General features: G+C 48.5%; 1 protein-coding gene across 3 annotated transcripts in view; it reads right to left on the reverse strand.

Moving 5' to 3' along the window:
- The window catches only part of DCAF12 (DDB1 and CUL4 associated factor 12-like protein), a 198,135-nt gene that overhangs the window by 94,262 nt on the left and 84,967 nt on the right, over positions 1 to 18,906 (reverse strand). Inside the window, exon 1 of one of the 3 annotated variants that reach the window (XM_068363828.1) lies at positions 17,319 to 17,476. The exons of 1 other annotated variant lie outside the window; for it this stretch is intronic. Coding sequence is in view for 1 of the 2 variants with exons in the window: in XM_068363827.1 (XP_068219928.1) it covers positions 17,304 to 17,310 (7 nt within the window). In the remaining variant the exon portion in view is untranslated. Of the gene's footprint in view, positions 1 to 17,303; positions 17,477 to 18,906 lie in introns of those variants that run through there. One more of the 3 variants, XM_068363827.1, reaches the window with a different exon arrangement.

The raw sequence follows: 18,906 nt of genomic DNA on the forward strand, positions 1-18,906 counted from the left end.
CTGAGCACCAGAAACTAGTGCTTGTGAGAACCGAGCACCAGGAGCTAGTGTTGGTTCTTGTGAGAACTGAAACCCATGAACTGAGCACCAGAAACTAGTGCTTGTTCTTGTGAGAACCGAGCACCTGGAGCTAGTGCTCGTTCTTGAGAGAACTGAAACCCATGAACTGAGCACCAGAAACTAGTGCTTGTTCTTGTGAGAACCGAGCACCAGGAGCTAGTGCTCGTTCTTGAGAGAACTGAAACCCATGAACTGAGCACCAGAAACTAGTGCTTGTTCTTGTGAGAACCGAGCACCAGGAGCTAGTGCTCGTTCTTGAGAGAACTGAAACACATGAACTGAGCACCAGAAACTAGTGCTTGTTCTTGTGAGAACCGAGCACCTGGAGCTAGTGCTCGTTCTTGAGAGAACTGAAACACATGAACTGAGCACCAGAAACTAGTGCTTGTTCTTGTGAGAACCGAGCACCTGGAGCTAGTGCTCGTTCTTGAGAGAACTGAAACACATGAACTGAGCACCAGAAACTAGTGCTTGTTCTTGTGAGAACCGAGCACCTGGAGCTAGTGCTCATTCTTGAGAGAACTGAAACAGATGAACTGAGCACCAGAAACTAGTGCTTGTTCTTGTGAGAACCGAGCACCTGGAGCTAGTGCTCGTTCTTGAGAGAACTGAAACAGATGAACTGAGCACCAGAAACTAGTGCTTGTTCTTGTGAGAACTGAGCACCAAAAACTAGTGCTTGTTCTTGTGAGAACCGAGCACCTGGAGCTAGTGCTCGTTCTTGAGAGAACTGAAACCCATGAACTGAGCACCAGAAACTAGTGCTTGTTCTTGTGAGAACCGAGCACCTGGAGCTAGTGCTCGTTCTTGAGAGAACTGAAACCCATGAACTGAGCACCAGAAACTAGTGCTTGTTCTTGTGAGAACCGAGCACCTGGAGCTAGTGCTCGTTCTTGAGAGAACTGAAACCCATGAACTGAGCACCAAAAACTAGTGCTTGTTCTTGTGAGAACCGAGCACCTGGAGCTAGTGCTCGTTCTTGAGAGAACTGAAACCCATGAACTGAGCACCAGAAACTAGTGCTTGTTCTTGTGAGAACCGAGCACCAGAAACTAGTGCTTGTTCTTGTGAGAACCGAGCACCAGGAGCTAGTGCTCGTTCTTGAGAGAACTGAAACCCATGAACTGAGCACCAGAAACTAGTGCTTGTTCTTGTGAGAACCGAGCACCTGGAGCTAGTGCTCGTTCTTGAGAGAACTGAAACACATGAACTGAGCACCAGAAACTAGTGCTTGTTCTTGTGAGAACCGAGCACCTGGAGCTAGTGCTCGTTCTTGAGAGAACTGAAACACATGAACTGAGCACCAGAAACTAGTGCTTGTTCTTGTGAGAACCGAGCACCTGGAGCTAGTGCTCGTTCTTGAGAGAACTGAAACACATGAACTGAGCACCAGAAACTAGTGCTTGTTCTTGTGAGAACCGAGCACCTGGAGCTAGTGCTCATTCTTGAGAGAACTGAAACAGATGAACTGAGCACCAGAAACTAGTGCTTGTTCTTGTGAGAACCGAGCACCTGAAGCTAGTGCTCGTTCTTGAGAGAACTGAAACAGATGAACTGAGCACCAGAAACTAGTGCTTGTTCTTGTGAGAACTGAGCACCAGAAACTAGTGCTTGTTCTTGTGAGAACCGAGCACCTGGAGCTAGTGCTCGTTCTTGAGAGAACTGAAACCCATGAACTGAGCACCAGAAACTAGTGCTTGTTCTTGTGAGAACCGAGCACCTGGAGCTAGTGCTCGTTCTTGAGAGAACTGAAACCCATGAACTGAGCACCAGAAACTAGTGCTTGTTCTTGTGAGAACCGAGCACCAGGAGCTAGTGCTCGTTCTTGAGAGAACTGAAACCCATGAACCAGAAACTAGTGCTTGTTCTTGTGAGAACCGAGCACCTGGAGCTAGTGCTCGTTCTTGAGAGAACTGAAACCCATGAACTGAGCACCAGAAACTAGTGCTTGTTCTTGTGAGAACCGAGCACCTGGAGCTAGTGCTCGTTCTTGAGAGAACTGAAACCCATGAACTGAGCCCCAGAAACTAGTGCTTGTTCTTGTGAGAACCGAGCACCTGGAGCTAGTGCTCGTTCTTGAGAGAACTGAAACCCATGAACTGAGCCCCAGAAACTAGTGCTTGTTCTTGTGAGAACCGAGCACCTGGAGCTAGTGCTCGTTCTTGAGAGAACTGAAACCCATGAACTGAGCCCCAGAAACTAGTGCTTGTTCTTGTGAGAACCGAGCACCAGGAGCTAGTGCTCGTTCTTGAGAGAACTGAAACATGAACTGAGCACCAGAAACTAGTGCTTGTTTTTGTGAGAACCGAGCACCAGGAGCTATTGTTTGTTGTTGAGAGAACTGAAACCCATGAACTGAGCACCAGAAACTAGTGCTTGTTCTTGTGAGAACAGAGCACCAGGAGCTATTGTTTGTTCTTGAGAGAACTGAAACCCATAAACTGAGCACCAGAAACTAGTCCTTGTTGTAGTGAGAACCGAACACCAGGAGCTAGTATTTGTTTTTGAGAAAAATGAAACCCATGAACTGAGCACCAGAAACTGGTGCTTGTTTTTGTGAAAACCGAGCGCCAGAAGTTAGAGCTAGTTCTTGGCGTCTTCCAAGTCAGATGGTGATCGGTTGCCTGGCGTAATGTTTCATAGGGAGGTCTCTTAAGAGACCTGAGAACTCGAACCACGTTCCATGGAGGACGTCTCATTTCCGACTGAGGGCAGGTAAACTTGTAGCTTCGTATGAGTAAGGAAAGTTCTAGCGATGAAGAAATGTCCATTCCTTTCAGTCTGAAGGCGAGGCTTAAGGCTGAGCGATAGCCTTTCACTGCCGAGACTGACAGGCACATTTCTTCACGCAAATACACGAGGAACTCCACTATTGCTGGAATAGTGGCATCGAGTGGAGAGATACCCCTTCCACGACACCAACCACAGAAGATTTTCCACTTTACCTGGTAGATTGCTGCTGATGACTTACGCAGGTATCCAGACATCCTAGTCGCAACTTGTGGCGAAAATCCTCTTTCAGAGAGGAGATGCTGGATAGTCTCCAGGCGTGAAGTCATAGCGAAGCTACGGCTTTGTGGAATAGGGTGCTCCGTTAGGAGCGGCAGAAGGTCCGGAAACCCTTCTGCGTGATGCCATAGCGAAGCTGAGGGTCATTGAAAGATTGACTGATGTTCTGGTCTTGTTGAGTACCCTCCTCATCAGACAGAACGGGGAAAGGCGTAAATGTCAATGTTGTCCCACCTTTGTTCAAAAGCATCTTGCCAGAGAGCCTTGGGGTCTGGGACTGGGGTACAATACAGCGAGACCCTGAAGTTCAAGGCCATTGCGAAGAGGTCCACAGTCGGAGAACCCCACAAAGTTAGGACTTTGTTGGCTACTAGATGATCCAAAGACCACTCAGTATTCACTATCTGAGATGCTCTGCTCAGGTTGTCAGCGAGCACATTACTCTTGCCCAGAATGAATCGTGCCGATAGTGGTATCGAGTGGATTTTGGCCTATCTCAGTATCTCTACTGCTAGATGGGATAGCTGCTTTGAAAAGGTACCTCCTTGCTCGTTGATGTAAGCCACTACTGTAGTGTTGTTGCTCACCACCACCACTGAGTGGCCCGCCAGGAACTGTTGGAACTGTTGAAGGGCCAGAAAGACGGCCTTCATCTCTAGGAGATTTATGGGGAGGTACTTTTCTGACTCGGACCACAGGCCTGAGGATGTGTGGTGCAGCACTTGGGCCCCCAAACTTTTTTTGAAGCATCTGAGAACAGCATCAAATCCGGGGAGAGGACGAGAAGGTTCACTCCCTTTCGTAGGTTCTTGTCTGTCACCCACCAGTGGAGGTATGTCAGTTCCGCTGATCCCATGGGGATCTGGATGTCTAGGGAATCACGAGCTTGATTCCACCAGGACTTGAGTTGCCACTGGAAGGATCTCATACTGAGGCAACCATTGGGAACTAGACAGGCCAGCGATGAAAGGTGACCGAGGGGACGTAACCACGTTTGGGCTGGAAGTTCTTCTCATTTGAGAAAGGGTCTTGCGACCTTTCTCAGCCTTGTTATCCTGTCGTCTGATGGGAAGGCATTCTGGAGATTGGTGTCTATAATCATGCCTAAGTATACTGTACCAGTCTCTGTGTAGGAGGCAGAGAAGACTTCTCGAGATTTACCATGATCCCCAGATCCTGGCAAAGTCTCAGAAGTTTGTCTCGGTGTTGAAGAAGGGTTGACACCGAGTCTGCTAGGATTAGCTAGTCGTTCAGATAACGGAGGAGACGGATGCCAATCCTGTGTGCCCAAGATGACACTAGGGTAAGCACTCTGGTGAAAACTTGGGGAGCTGTGGAAAGACCAAAGCACAGCACCTTGAACTGGTACTTTCTGTTGGCTAGGCTGAATCTTAAGTACTTCCTTGAAGACCAATGGACTGGGATCTGGAAGTACACATCCTTTAGGTCAAGTGTACACATGAAGTCCTGAGGTCTTACTGCTAGTCTGACCGTGTCTGCCGTCTCCATGCTGAACGGAGTTTGTTTGACAAACTTGTTCAGGGCTGAGAGGTCGATGACTGGTCTCCAGCCTCCAGACGCCTTTCTTACAAGAAAGAGTCGACTGAAGAAGCCTGAGGACCAGTCGAGGACCTCTTGGAATGCGCCTTTTTTTCAACAGGGTCTGGACTTCTGCCCAAAGGGCCTGGCACCTAGCCGATCCCATGGCAAGAGAGTCTATTGACACTGGATTCCTGGTTTGGGGAGATAGAGATGTTATGAACGGGACGCGATATCTTAGAAAAATCACAGAGATTATCCAAGAATCGACCCCAAGTTGCTTCCACCTGTCTGAGCAACTTTGTAGGCATCCCCCCACTGGTGGAAACGCAGGGGGAGTGCCTATCCTCGCGTTTGCGACCTCGACTGCTCCCTCTAGGATTCTTTCCTCCCCTGGAAGACTTTTTGCCTTTCCTGTCCTTTAGACACCACTGTCTTCGCTGCTGGTTTCGTCGTTACGGTCTTGGTTGGACGGGACTGCTGAGGTGCTGGAGGTTTATAGGGCTTAGTTGTTAAAGCCCTATGGAGGAGGGAGTTTGGATGAGACTTCCTCCACCTCTCAGCAGCAAGTTCCACGTCCTTAGGCTCAAACAGATGGGCCCCTTCTAGGGAGGAATGTTTGAGCCTATTTATCTCGACGCTTGGGACCTGTCACTGGAACCTCTCAGATACTGCATCTCAACGTTTCAAGAGAGTGTTTGCCCACAAGTTCGAAACTTATTGGGCAAGAAACTCGATCATGCAAGTGCCTGAGAGTATAAAGGGCTCCATTGTCTTCCTGGTACGCTCCTCGGAAAAATCCTCGGATCGTATCAGGATACCTAAGGTCCCTAACCAAATTTGGCCGCCGAGAACGAGACACTGGGTTCCTCCAGGATCTCAAAGTATCTCCTTTACTGTACACGAGGAGGTGGGAGGAGCTTGTTCGTAGAGCCGGCACGGTTGGAGGAGGCAAACTCGTAGAGCTGTTGGGTGATCTTGTCCCTGGTACTCTTCAACTCTTGAGACCAGAGCAGGGCTGCACTGGTCTTTGAGGGTTTCTGAGTGCAAAAGATGCGGTCTAAGACAGTGTCTTTGCCCTCTCAAGGGGGTATCTCTGGGTCGGAAAACCCTCATTAGAGTCAGAACCTGCCAGAATGCATGTTCTGATTCTTGTTGGTCTGGCGAGACTAGCCTTGATGGTCTACACGGAGTCAGCTTCACCCTCGGGGAAGTGGCCGCGTCGGAAACTCCTCTCTTCCTCTTCAAAAGGGTAGAAGAAGCCATGGTTCCGTGTCTTGAGTCCAGAGCTATAGGTTGCTCTGATGAGCGGTCGGACAGGACGGGCTTGAATGCCTGTGTTACAGCTCTGACTAAGGAACTGAACCAAGGCTGCTGACTGACTGACTGATGCACTCTCAGACAGATACCCTGAAGGGAAAGGGACCGAAGGTTCCCTACGAGGAGTCACCATAATAGGTCGGTCTGCCTTAGATGGCAGTTTAGGGATCCTGAACCCCTCTGCTTGTCCCCGTTTCCCTTTTCCCACAGGGTGCGCTGGAATGTGTTTGCGGGGAGGGGAATGAGGCGATGGTGACCTTGCCGGGCATAGATCCTGCGCCCGCCCCTGTTGATGCGCATGCGGGAGAATATTGGCGCGCAGGCACGGTGTGGCGCGTGCATGCGGTAGAGATTTGTCACGCAGGAGCGCTCCGGCGCGCAGGTGAGAACTGGCGCACCGGTGAGAGCTGCATTGTGCCTGCTGTCTCACCTACAGTGTGTTTGTGCGCCGGAGAATAATGGCACGCAGGTGAGTGCGGGAGTGCGCTGGTGTATAATAGAGAATTGGCACGCAGGCTGGCGCGCGGGAGATAATTGGCGCACAGGCTGGCGCGCAGGAGTAAGGGCGCACAGGTGGGCACTGGCGAGTAGGAGATTGTGGGCGCGTAGGCGCAGGAGGTCTTGGGAACGCAGGAGAGTGCAAGCGCACTGTACTATGCTGGCGCGTGGGCAACCCTGGGCATGTGAGCGCAGGGTGCGCAGGGGAACGTGGGCGCGTGGACGCGGGGCACACAGGAGAACGTTGGCACGCAGGCGCATGAATTTGCTGCCTTCTATGAAGGCGAGCAGGTGAAGGCCGAAACGCTGTAGTGTGTTAACGAGCTGCTGATGAGCGCTGAAGTCCTGTCGGTTAGCCAGCTGCAGGGTGATGGCGTGCAGCTGCGCACTTTGGTAGAGCTACAATAGGCTCTACCGGTGACAGGAACAGTGATGGCAGGTCGGCAGGTCTGGAGTGTGGATGGTTGTCGTGCCCTTTGTAAGAGCGACCATCCACCGAAGGGGATTGCGAACAATCAGCAGAGAGGTCCAGGACCGAAGTCACAAGACTAGTTACAGGAGCAGTGAATGAAGGTCAGATGACTGCAGCGGAGGCTCTTCTGCAGGGGACGGCTGCGACGACGATGAACCTAAGAGGCGCCTCTTCATAGCTGGTGAAGGGAGACCTATAAGGCGAAGTGGAAGGCGTGCTTTCCGACGAATGCGCCCTCTGGAGGCCGTTGGATCAGCAAGCTGACTGTGCACCGCTGCAGTCCTCCGAAGAGGAGTCTCTATAAGTGAACTCCCCCAAGAGGAAGAAACACTTGCAAGAGAGACAGACGTTGAACTTAGTTTCCCCCTCGAAGGATGTTCAGGAATGGGGCAAACTAAGTCGGCAGCAACCGCTGGAGAGTCTGGAGGGGCAGAGGAGTTGGATGATACCGCATGAGACACCTCTGACACAATAACATTGACAAAGGTAAGAGAATCTACCTCTGATGGCGACGATGATAGCTTAACAGAAGCTCCCATGCGGATGAACTATAGCAAAGCTTCCTTGGAGGGCAGACCCGTAAGCCCAAAGGAAGACCAAATCTGTAAAAGAGGGGTTAGTGACAAGGCCTCATCCGGGGAGAGAGGTGGGGCTGCTTCGCTAGGAGAAGCAACATCATCTCTCGAGAACCGGGGTTGACCGACATTAACTTGGTCTACACTACTACTTGACGGTCTCTCGTAAGAGACCGAACGAGTAGGAGCTTATGAGAAGGATCGGGAGACGGAAGAAGAGGCCTTGGGTTTTTCTTCCTTCAAAGGAACCTTCGAAGGAGAAATATCCCGCTTGGACTTCTTCTTCCGCCGTCGCGCAAACCTCTCTCACTGAGAGGAAGACCACTCCCTACACTCATTACACTTATTTACGCTATCACACCGTTGACCTCACCTCTGCATAAAGGACAAAGGTTGTGGTGACCAGAGAGTCCAGGGCAGGTGCGCATGGTCGCAGAAGTCAACTTCACAAACACACACTAAGAGAAAAAGATAAAGCAAAAGTCATTCATGGCTGCCAATATTCAGCGAGGATGAAGAGCGGCAATGTCCGTTTACCATCCGAGCCGAAAGCAAAGTGAGCTCAATCACAAGCTACCCTCCCCTAACTAGCGGTACGGGTAGTTAACCCTCGTTAAATTTTAATGGCTCGTCATTTCAGCTACACCAAAAGTAATACCCCTATTAAATAGCGAGGTTTGTATTCCAGTTACGGAACAAACCTTCCTTAGACAGGTTATCAGCTACACACAAGTAACATGGGACAGCATGATCATATGGTTCCAAACCGTGGCACGCAGACTATCCCAAGGGGAACGCTGATAATGAAGCATGTAGCACAAAAATTGTAACGCAATTACAGTTTTATTGAGAAACACTGAAATTCCAATAGTAATATCCCTTGGACACGACTGCAAGACCAATATTCAAAACGAAAGAAAACTTAAGAGATTAAAACGGCCAGATGGAGGAGCTGAAAAGTATGTCTTTATTCTTCAGCAGCCGAAGACAAAGTGATGGTTTTGCTACCTAATAGGTAGGTGTGGCCAACCTGTCACCTGCCAGCTACTACTACTAAATACCACTACCTTGTTTAAAGTTTGAATGGCCGTTTCCAGCTTCGGTGAAGTCATACACATATCAAAGGTCGAAGGCTTTTATTATGAATAAGAACAAATCACTTTTAGTTCCACAGTGTACATCAACTGCAGATGTCAGAAATATTTTGTAATTCTTAATGTAAAAATGGAATACACATCACATGAAGACAAATTACTATTTATAACTTCGGTCTCAAGAGTTGGCAATTTATTTTAAGTTTGTTATTACAGTAATTGATTATGCTCATATCACACTATTTTCTATACAATAATTGTTAGTCATAGAAGTAATCACCAAATCATGACACGCTTGAAAAATCCGTACGAGACCGCCAAGAATGCTTAATTGCAAGAGAATCGAGCCATGGCAGAACAAAGATCCATTACGGGAAGTTATTTAAATTATAAGTGATTAGATGATGTTTTAACTCACTGCAAAATACATGAACCATACATTTTTACAACTGGTTATTGCATTATTATCATGCTTGGTGTGTCCCTGTTTAAAATCAAGATTTCTCTCTGGTACGATACCCCACTATTGTAGCTCTTAAAGGGGGTCCTAAACTGCAATACTATTCCTTCATGACAGAAATGAAGATCAAACTCATTTGACACACACTGTACAAGGTACGTGAAAGTTAATTATAGATACAGTGTCCATCCTTGCTTGAAATCATTATTATACCCAATATTGTTAGACTAATGATTGGACTGGGTTTATGAATTTAAGATAAATAAGTTGGGGTCTGTGAGACCATTCAGCACCCTACGAATACATGCCGAGATAATATTCTTGGTAACCCTCCTCTTCGTTCTCCCAGTGCTCACAAACAATGCCTGCACTTGGGGGCGAACTGCAGCCGTTCTTTTGAGATATAGCCTCAGACTCCTTACTGGGCACAGTAGGAGATGGTCTGGGTCATCTGTTACAGAACAAAGACTCGAAATCTGGAGATGGTCTGGGTCATCTGTTACAGAACAAAGACTCGAAATCTGGAAAGAGTCGAACCGAGGGTCCGGCACTCCCGAATTCTGAGTCTTAGCAACAAACTCAGGGACGAATCTGAACGTTACCTCCCCCCATTCCCTTGAATGGGCGATGTCGTATGAGAGACCATGAAGTTCACTGACCTGCTTGGCTGAGGCCAAACCTAGTAGGAACACCGTCTTCCAAGTTAGGTGGCGATCTGAAGCCTGGCGTAATGGTTCTTAGGGAGGTCTCTTAAGAGACCTGAGAACTCGAACCACGTTCCATGGAGGAGGTCTCACTTCCGACTGAGGGCAGGTAAGTTCATAACTTTGTATGAGTAGGGAAAGTTCCAGCGAGGAAGAAAAGATCATTCCTTTGAGCCTGAAGGCTAGACTTATGGCTGAGCGATAGCCTTTCACTGCCGAGACTGAAAGGCGCATTTCTTCTCGCAAATACGCGAAGAACTCCGCTATTGCTGGAATAGTGGCATCGAGTGGAGAGATACCCCTTCCACGACACCAACCACAGAAAACTCGCCAATTTGCCTGATTGACCCCAGCGGATGACCTTCGCAGGTGTCCAGACATCCTGTTCACATCTTATTGCGAAAATCCTCTCTCAGCGAGGAGATGCTGGATAGTCTCCAGGCGTGAAGTCGTAGCAAAGCTACGGCTTTGTGAAAGATGTTGGCGTTTGGTTGTTTGAGTAGCTCGTGTCGTGGAGAGAGTTCTCTCGGAAGTTCCGTTAGGAGTTGCAGAAGGTCTGGAAACCATTCCACGTGATGCCATAGAGGAGCTATAAGGGTCTTCAAGAGACTGATCGATATTCTGGTCTTGTTGAGCACCCTCCTCATCAGACAGAACGGGGGAAAGGCATACACGTTGATGTTGTCCCATCGTTGTTGGAAAGCATCTTGCCAGAGTGCCTTAGGATCCGAGACTGTGGAGCAGTACAGCGGGAGCTTGAAGTTCAGCGCTGTAGCGAACAGATCCACAGTCGGGGAACCCAACAAAGTCAGGACTTTGTTGGCTACTAGATGATCCAAAGACCACTCGGTACTCACTATCTGAGATGCTCTGCTAAGACTGTCGGCGAGCACATTCCTCTTGCCTGGAATGAAGCGAGCCGATAGTGGAATCGAGTGGACTTCACTCCATCTCAGTATCTCTACTGCGAGATGGGATAGCTGCTTTGAAAAGGTACCTCCTTGCTTGTTGATGTAAGCCACTACTGTGGAGTTGTCGCTCATCACCACCACAGTGACCCGCCAGGTATTGTTGGACCTGTTGAAGGGCCAGGAATACGGCCTTCATTTCTAGCAGATTTATATGGAGGCACTTTGTTAATTCTGACCACAGGCCTCAGGTCCTGTGATGCAGAACATGGGGCCCCCACCCTTTCTTTGAGGCGTCCGAAAACAGCACCAAATCCGGGGGGAGGACGAGAAGATCCACTCCCTTTCGTAGGTTCTCATCTGTCACCCACCACTGAAGGTCCGTCTGTTCCACAGGACCCATAGGTATCATGACGTCCGGGGAATCGTGACCCTGATTCCACCGGGACTTGAGTCGCCATTGGAGATATATCATTCTGAGGCGACCGTCGGGAATAGACGGGCCAAGGATGAGAGGTGACCGAGGAGACGTAACCACGATTGGGCTGAAAGCTCTTCTCGTCTGAGGAAAGGACTCGCGACCCTCCTCAGCCTTGCTAACCTGTCGTCTGATGGGATGACTTTGTGGAGATTAGTGTCTATGATCATGCCAAGATATACCAGTCTTTGAGTAGGAAGCAGAGAAGACTTCTCGAGATTTACCATGATCCCCAGATCTTGGCAAAGTCCCAGAAGTTTGTCTCAGTGTCGAAGAAGGTCTGACTCGAGTCTACTAGGATCAGCCAGTCGTCCAGATAACGGAGGAGACGGACGCCGATCCTGTGTGCCCACAACGATATTAGGGTGAACACTCTGGTGGAAACCTGTGGTGCTGTGGAGAGACCGAAACACAGCACCTTGAACTGGTAGATCTTGTTGTCTAGGCTGAATCCTAAGTACTTCCTTGAAGACGGATGGACTGGGATCTGGAAGTACGCGTCCTTCAGGTCCAGTGTACACATGAAGTCATGAAGTCTTGCGGTCTCACTGCAAGTCTGACCGTATCTGCCGTCTACATGCTGAACGGGGTCTGCTTGACAAACATGTTCAGAACTGGGATGTCGATGACTGGTCTCCAGCCTCCAGATGCCTTCTTTACAAGAAAGAGTCGAGTGAAGAAGCCTGGGGACCCGTCGACGACCTCTTGGAGAGCGCCCTTATTTAACATGGTCTCGACTTCTGCCCAAAGGGCTTGCCCCCTTGCCAATCCCATGGCAAGGGAGCTCAACGACACTGGATTCGCTATCAGGGGAGGTAGAGATATTGTGCACGGAATGCGATATCCTTGACTGATTACGGAAATCGTCCAGGAATCAGCCCAGAGTTGCTGCCACCTGTTTGTGCAACTTTGTAGGCATTCCCCCACTGGTGGACATGCAGGGGGACTGTCAATCCTAGCGTTTGCGGCCTCGGCCACTACCCCTAGGATTCTTTCCTCCCCTGGATGACTTTTTGCCTTTCTTGTCCTTGACAGGAAAGGGCTTAGATACCGTTGTCTTCGCTGTAGCTGCTGGTTTCGTGGTCTTGGTAGGATGTGATTGCTGGGTTGCTGGAGGTTTATAGGGCTTTGAAGTTAAAGCTCTATGTAGGAGAGAGTCCTGGTTGGACTTCCTCCACCTCTCAGCCGCCTGCTCCACGTCCTTAGGCTCGAACAAATTCTTCCCCAAGATGGAAGAATGTCTGAGCCTGCTGATCTCGGTAATGGGGACCTTTAGGCGGAATCTTTCAGACACCGCATCTCGACGTTTCAAGATGGCATTAGCCAACAAGTTCGAGACTTGGTGAGCTAGAAACTCGATTGTACGAGTGCCTGGGAGTAATAAGGTCTCCATGACCTTCCTGGTATTCTCTTTGGACAAGTCCTCAGATCATAACAGGATGCCCAGAGACCCTAGCCAGATGTCCAGCCATGAAGTTGCCTGCATGGCACATTTCGCCACCTTCTCATGGCTAAGGATCTCCGTTGCCGAGAACGAGACTTGCCGGTTGGAGAATCTCTCTAGAGGGACTCCCCTGGTAAGCTCTTCCAAAGAGTAGTGTAGGGGAAGAGCTAAACAAGTTTCCTCCATGATGTCAAAGTACCTCCTCTGATGGACACGAGTAGGCAGGAGTTTTTTACCGGCGCTGGATCGGCTGGAGGAGGCAAGCTCGGAGAGCTGGCCTTCGACCTTGTCTCTGGCACTCTTAACCCCTTGAGACCAGGGCAAAGTCGCACTGGCCTTTGAGGGTTTTTGAGTACCAAAGACTCTGTCCAAGACCGTGTCCTTCCCCTCACGAGGGAGAATCTCTGGGTCCGTGAACCCATTGAGATTCCTCATAAGGGTCAGAACCTGCCAGAACGAATGCTCTGATTCCTGTACTCTCCTCCTAAAGGGCTACCAGCGAAGTCTCCTGTCCCCAAAGGCTCTTCTTGGGGGGACTCGTGGACGTTCTCTGAGGGCTTGGCTGGCTCCGGTCTAATCCTTGAGGATGACTTCGGTAAAGTCTTAAGTCCTTCGACTCCCTCCAGGGAGAGATGCAGGACTCCAACAGTGATGGTGGGAGGCTCTTCTCCACCCCTACCCAAGAAGACTTCCGGGCGCGAGGTGGGGTTTCCCTCATTGGTGCGATAGGGGAACACCTCACCTCGCGTGACTCCCCTGAGGACGGGAAATCTTCGTCCGAAGGGGAGGGAGTGAAAGTCTGGGGAGGGTGAGGAGGCCTTCCTCAAAGGAGTCAGCTTCGCCCTTGGAGAAGTTACCACGTCAGATACTCCTCTCTTCCTCTTCAGGGGAGTAGAAGCTGCCACTGATTTGTGGCCCAGCTCAGAGAGAACAGGCTTAAAAGCCTGCATGACCGCTCTGACCAGGGACCCGAACCAGGGCTGCTGACTGACAGCTGTGCTGTCAGAAACTCCGTCTGGAGGGAAAGGGATCGTTCGATCCTTAGGAGTAGTTACCAAAGGAGGGTTTGCCTGAAAAGAAGGAGAAAAGTCCCTGGACCTATCCGGAATCCTCCCTCCCTCCGGCGGGCGCGCAGTTCTGCGCTTGGGGGGGGGGGGGGACGATGAAGACCTGGCCGCGCGTTGTCCTGCAACCTCGCGCGATGGGATTCGCTCTGGGTCGCGATGGCGCACGGGCGAGCGATGGCGAGGGCGCGCGGGCGAGCGATGGCGAGGGCGCGCGGGCGAGCGATGGCGAGGGCGCACGGGCGAGCAATGGCGAGCAGGCGAGCGATGGCGCACGCGGGAGAGCGTTAGCGATGGCGCACGCGGGAGATGGCAGAGGCCGCGCAGAGGGCTGGATGAGCGCTTGCGCAGGATCTGGCCGAAGAGCCCGTGAGAGCGATAACGTTGGGGGCACGCACGCAGGAGATATATCCCTTGCGCGTGGGCGCGCATGAGAGCACACATCTGGTTGTGGAGGTGGGCGCGCAGGGTGCACACGTGCAATCTCGTGAGCGCGCGTCGGAGATTGCGCGCAGGTGAAGGATGGCGACCAGGCAGGGTCCGATGGCACGTCGGCGATTGATGGCGCATTGGTGAGCGCTGGCGAGCAGGGGAAGAGGTTATCTTCCCCCTTGCGCCCACATCAGAAGATCGCAGGCGCACAGATCGTTGGCGCGTAGGCGAGCAGCAGGATGAGAGCGTGCAGCAGCGCGCTGGCGTGCTATAACAGGAACTTCTGCAGGCCAGCGCTTGCACGCAGTTGCGCGCAGGTGATCGTTGGCGCGCAAGGGACCTAGGCTCAATTTTGTGCGAAAGCCCTTTGTGCCCCGAAGGGACCGTTGCCTGATTTACAACGGGATGAGTTGGCGCCCACAGCGCGTCAGCAGCCAGGAATGGCGACGGCAGGTCAGCAGGTCTGGCGGGTGGAAGGTCGGCGTGTCCTTTGCAAGGACGACCTTCCACCGAAGGAGATCGCGAACGATCTGCGGAGAGGTCCAGGGACGTAGCTGGCAGAGTCGGAGAACGACAGAGAGGTTCCTCTGCGGCGGACTGCAGAGATGATGAACCGAAGAGGCGCCTCCTATCACCCTTGTGAGGTGAAGGAAGGCGGGCTTTACGCCTTATACACCCTCTGGGGGCCGTGGGGTCAGCGGGCTGACCATCAGCAGTCCTCCGAAGAGAGTCTCTGTGAGTGAACTCCCTCGAGGGGGAGAATCACTGGCAGGAGACACCGTTGGACTTGGTTCCTCCCTCGAAGGATGTTCGGAGGGGGGAACTAAGCCTTCAGCTACATAAGCAACATCAGGAGCAGAGGTTTGATACAACTCATCGGAAGCCTCTGCCACAACAACGTCGACGATAGACAGAGGATCAACCTCTGCTAAAGTCGGAGATTGTTTGACAGCTGCCCAAACCTGATCATGTCAAACAAGGCTTCCTTGGAGGGCAAACCCTCAAGCCCCAAGGAAGCCCAAAGCTGCAACAAATCATTATTAGACACATTTACATTAAAATCCTCCCCCCCAGGGAGGGCCAGGGAGGGGAGGAGGAGCTGCCTCGCTATGGGAGGCAACTCCCTCTCCCAAACCCCGAGATCGGTCAACAGAACTAGGCCTACGCTACCACTCAACAGTTTCTCGGAAGAAACCGATCGAGTGGGAGCTTCGGAGGAGGTTTGGGCCACGGATGAAGAGCCCTTGGGATTTTCTCCTTTCAAAGAAACCTTCGAAGGAGAAATATCCCGTCTGGACTTCTTCTTCCGGCGTCGAGAAAACCTCTCCCACTGGGAGGTAGACCACTCCCTACACTAACCACACACATTATTCTTATCACACCGCTGGCCCCTAAAGTAAGGACACAAGGTGTGGGGGTCCGTTTCGACCGCCGACATATACATGCCACAAGGGCGGTCAGGTAATCCAGGACACTTATGCATCGCAGAGACCAACTTCACACACACTCTGTCAAAGGAAAAGCAAACAAAAGATTAGCAATGGCTGTCAAAGAAGGCGATGGTGACAGCGGACACATCCGACTACCACCCAAGCCAAGAGCAAAGTGAGCTCAAGCACAGGTGTGTGTGAGGGGGGGGGTAGCAAGCTACCCTCCCTACCCCCCGCTAACTAGCGGTGGGGTAGTTAACCCTCGTTAAAATTCTAATGGCTCGTCATTTCAGCTACGCCGAAAGTAATTACCCATATTAAATAGCGTAGTTTGTATTTCAGTTACGGAACAAGTAGAAGTTAGAAGAGGTCTGACAGCAATATGGATGAAAGGAAGTGGGAACAGAGGTGAGGTAGAATGATATGAAGCGATTACAGCCAGGGGCTAACGTAATGATGCAAAGACCTTTAAGAAAATCCTGTAGTACAAAGCATGAGGTGTGATGAGGGCAGTACCTTCCTTTGAAAGTTAGACAAAGGGGAGAGTAAAGCCACCAAATTGATGATCATGCCCCATTACCCCCTTATTTTCAACCCCTTTCACTAACAATACAACAGTCTGAGGGGGGTAACATGGGGCAGTTAGCCACCCCATTTAGGTAAGGAGGTAAGGAAAGAGCTTGTAGATTAAGTTAGGTGTTGTTCTATGCATGTGGGAGGTCTTGTCCGTCATTATACAAAGGCTCCGATGATATAAATCAAAGTAAATTTTGTCAGTCATTCACAAGTTTGCCTGGCAGATAAGTACCATAAGGGAAGTAGACTAACTTTTCACATTATAAAAGGATTCTACCTTTCCCAAAATAAACAGCATAGGTTTAGGGTTCAAAGTAATACTATGGGTATAAGCAGATGGTTGAGAACGGCACAATCTTTCTTATTGTCAAATTGATTTTCTTCAAGGAGGAAATGTTGTTAGTCTTTGTCTTCAATGCAATATAAAGTTATTTTATAATTTATGAAATATTGATTTAGTGTTACCATGCCAGAAATGAAGCCAATAGGGAAGCAAAGACAGGGTTAAGACTTACTCTTAGGGTAAGCTAAGAATATGGCCTAATGCTGTCTAAGGGGGGCATAGCCACACCCAAGGTAGGCGAGTTTACGTCTCATAGGTTAGGTGGGTAACCTTAGGTTAGGTGATGCTCTTGTATTTCTTTCCTTTGGGGCCAGTGTAGCTCGTTTAGACAGGCGATATCAAATTACTTGTCAAATCGATAGGAGCCTTTGAAGAATGACGGACCGAAACACGTGCATAGAACCCCCTCTAACCTAAACTTCCCCACCTAATGTAACCTACGACCTGTGTCCTTGCCTACTTATCTATGGAGGGGTAACGACACCCTGCAACCCCCCTTAGACTGCAGCATTATTAGCGATAGGGTTGAAACTAGGGGAGCATGGGGCATGGACGTCATCATACATACAACCCAATCAATTATCTTTACAGAGAAAGCATTCTTTATATTGGTCTGATATACCATAATACGAAGCTATTGTTACGGTACACATAACACTATGAAAAGTAATGTCTAGGCTAAAGATATCACGCTAGAGCTACTAAAAGTTGCAAAACTTCACGATAGTCCCATTTCTAAAACCTTAATGTACTACAGAAGAGCCTTGCCATATCTAGTTCGAAAGTTCATATAATTTGCAATGTCCTTGGTAGGAGTAAGTTCCCTTCATGTGAAATTACCTACATTGGAACAATTTGAGTATCAAAATACGAAAAAAAAACGTAAAGGTGACGTACCAAACATTAACTTACCAAGCCAGTTGATAAATTCTTACATAAGAAGTTCAAACTACAACATGGAAGAGATTCAAAAGAAGAAAGGTAGCCGACGAAATGTGTCAAGTCTGCAACAGCAATAACAAAACATAAACATTGGGGGCCCAGATCAGCAGAGACATCTGGTGGCCAAGTTTAGAACGTAGTCTGCCTTGACTTTAGGAGACGTACCCTTGACATTAATTTGAATCCTGTTGTTGTTGTTCTTTTTTATTTTCATCATTATCATCCAATCTTTCTTGTTTTCCAAGAGCTTCGATAAAGCGGATTTGACAAAAATTTAGAAATGTGCGATGTGAAATGCTAAATTCCTTGGAATGTATACGATAAAATAACTGTGAAGGTCTTTTAGAGAGTAAGGTTCCCCTGCTGTATATGACTAGAAAAGCAATCCATAAAGTAAATTAAGTAAAGTAATCTGATCTTGGTAAGTAATTTCGTTGTTTCAGGAACCTCTATCGATATCACCATTATTGACTACGCAGTTTATATAATCCTGGGGCTTATCGCGTATGTTTCTTTTTTATTTCTTTCTTTATTTTAAGTTTGTTGTCATTAACTCCTTCTTTAAACATAGTACTTACTTTACATTAAGGGTTACTTTTCTGGCCCTATATACTGCAGGGGAGCCATACTCTCTACAGGGCATTTCGTAATTCATTTTATCGTATAGATTCTAATCAGGCATTTAGCATTTCACAATCTCACATTGTGGTATGATGTTCCTAATAAGGTAGTTGAATCAGTAGAACTTCAAAAGTTCAAAGTTGGAGCAAATGTTTTTATGTTGACCAGGCTGACATGGGTCTTTTTATAGTTTATATAGGACATATCTGTTTTGGCGCTGTTACTGTTTTTAGAATGATATATTGTTAATTTATTCTCATTATTTATTTATTTCCTTATTTCCTTTCCTCACTGGGCTATTTTTCCACGTTGGAGCCCTTGGGCTTATAGCATCTTGCTTTTCCAACTAGGGTTGTAGCTTGGATGATAATAATAATAATAATAATAATTATAATAATAATAATAATAATAATAATAGCAAACAGTTCAACCCTCTCTCTCTCTGCCATAAAAAAACATAATTTTATCGGTTATTTTTATGCCGAAAATTTACTTTTCTGTCTTTTACTTCAGAAAAGATTAAAAGTTATTAAACTTCATAAATTTCGTATCGCAGAAAAAAAATTAAAAGATACTAAATTGCAAAAATTTCGTAACTAATTCTTCATAAGAATTATCATTCATAACAAATTTATCGAAAAGAATTTTTTTTCAACAACAATTTCCATGTCAGAGTAAAGAATTATCCTACTTTATATATATATATATATATATATATATATATATATATATATATATATATATATATATATATATATATATATATATATATATATATATTAGTAGTTAGTAGGTTGGATAGGACACCAACCACTCGTTGAGATACTACCGCTAGAGAGTTATGGGGTCCTTTGACAGGCCAGACAGTACTACATTAGATCCTTCTACCTGGTTACGGTTTGCCTACACATACACCAAATAGTCTGACCTATTCTTT

The sequence above is a fragment of the Palaemon carinicauda genome, chromosome 40, assembly GCF_036898095.1.
Source record: "Palaemon carinicauda isolate YSFRI2023 chromosome 40, ASM3689809v2, whole genome shotgun sequence".
NCBI lineage: Eukaryota > Metazoa > Arthropoda > Malacostraca > Decapoda > Palaemonidae > Palaemon > Palaemon carinicauda.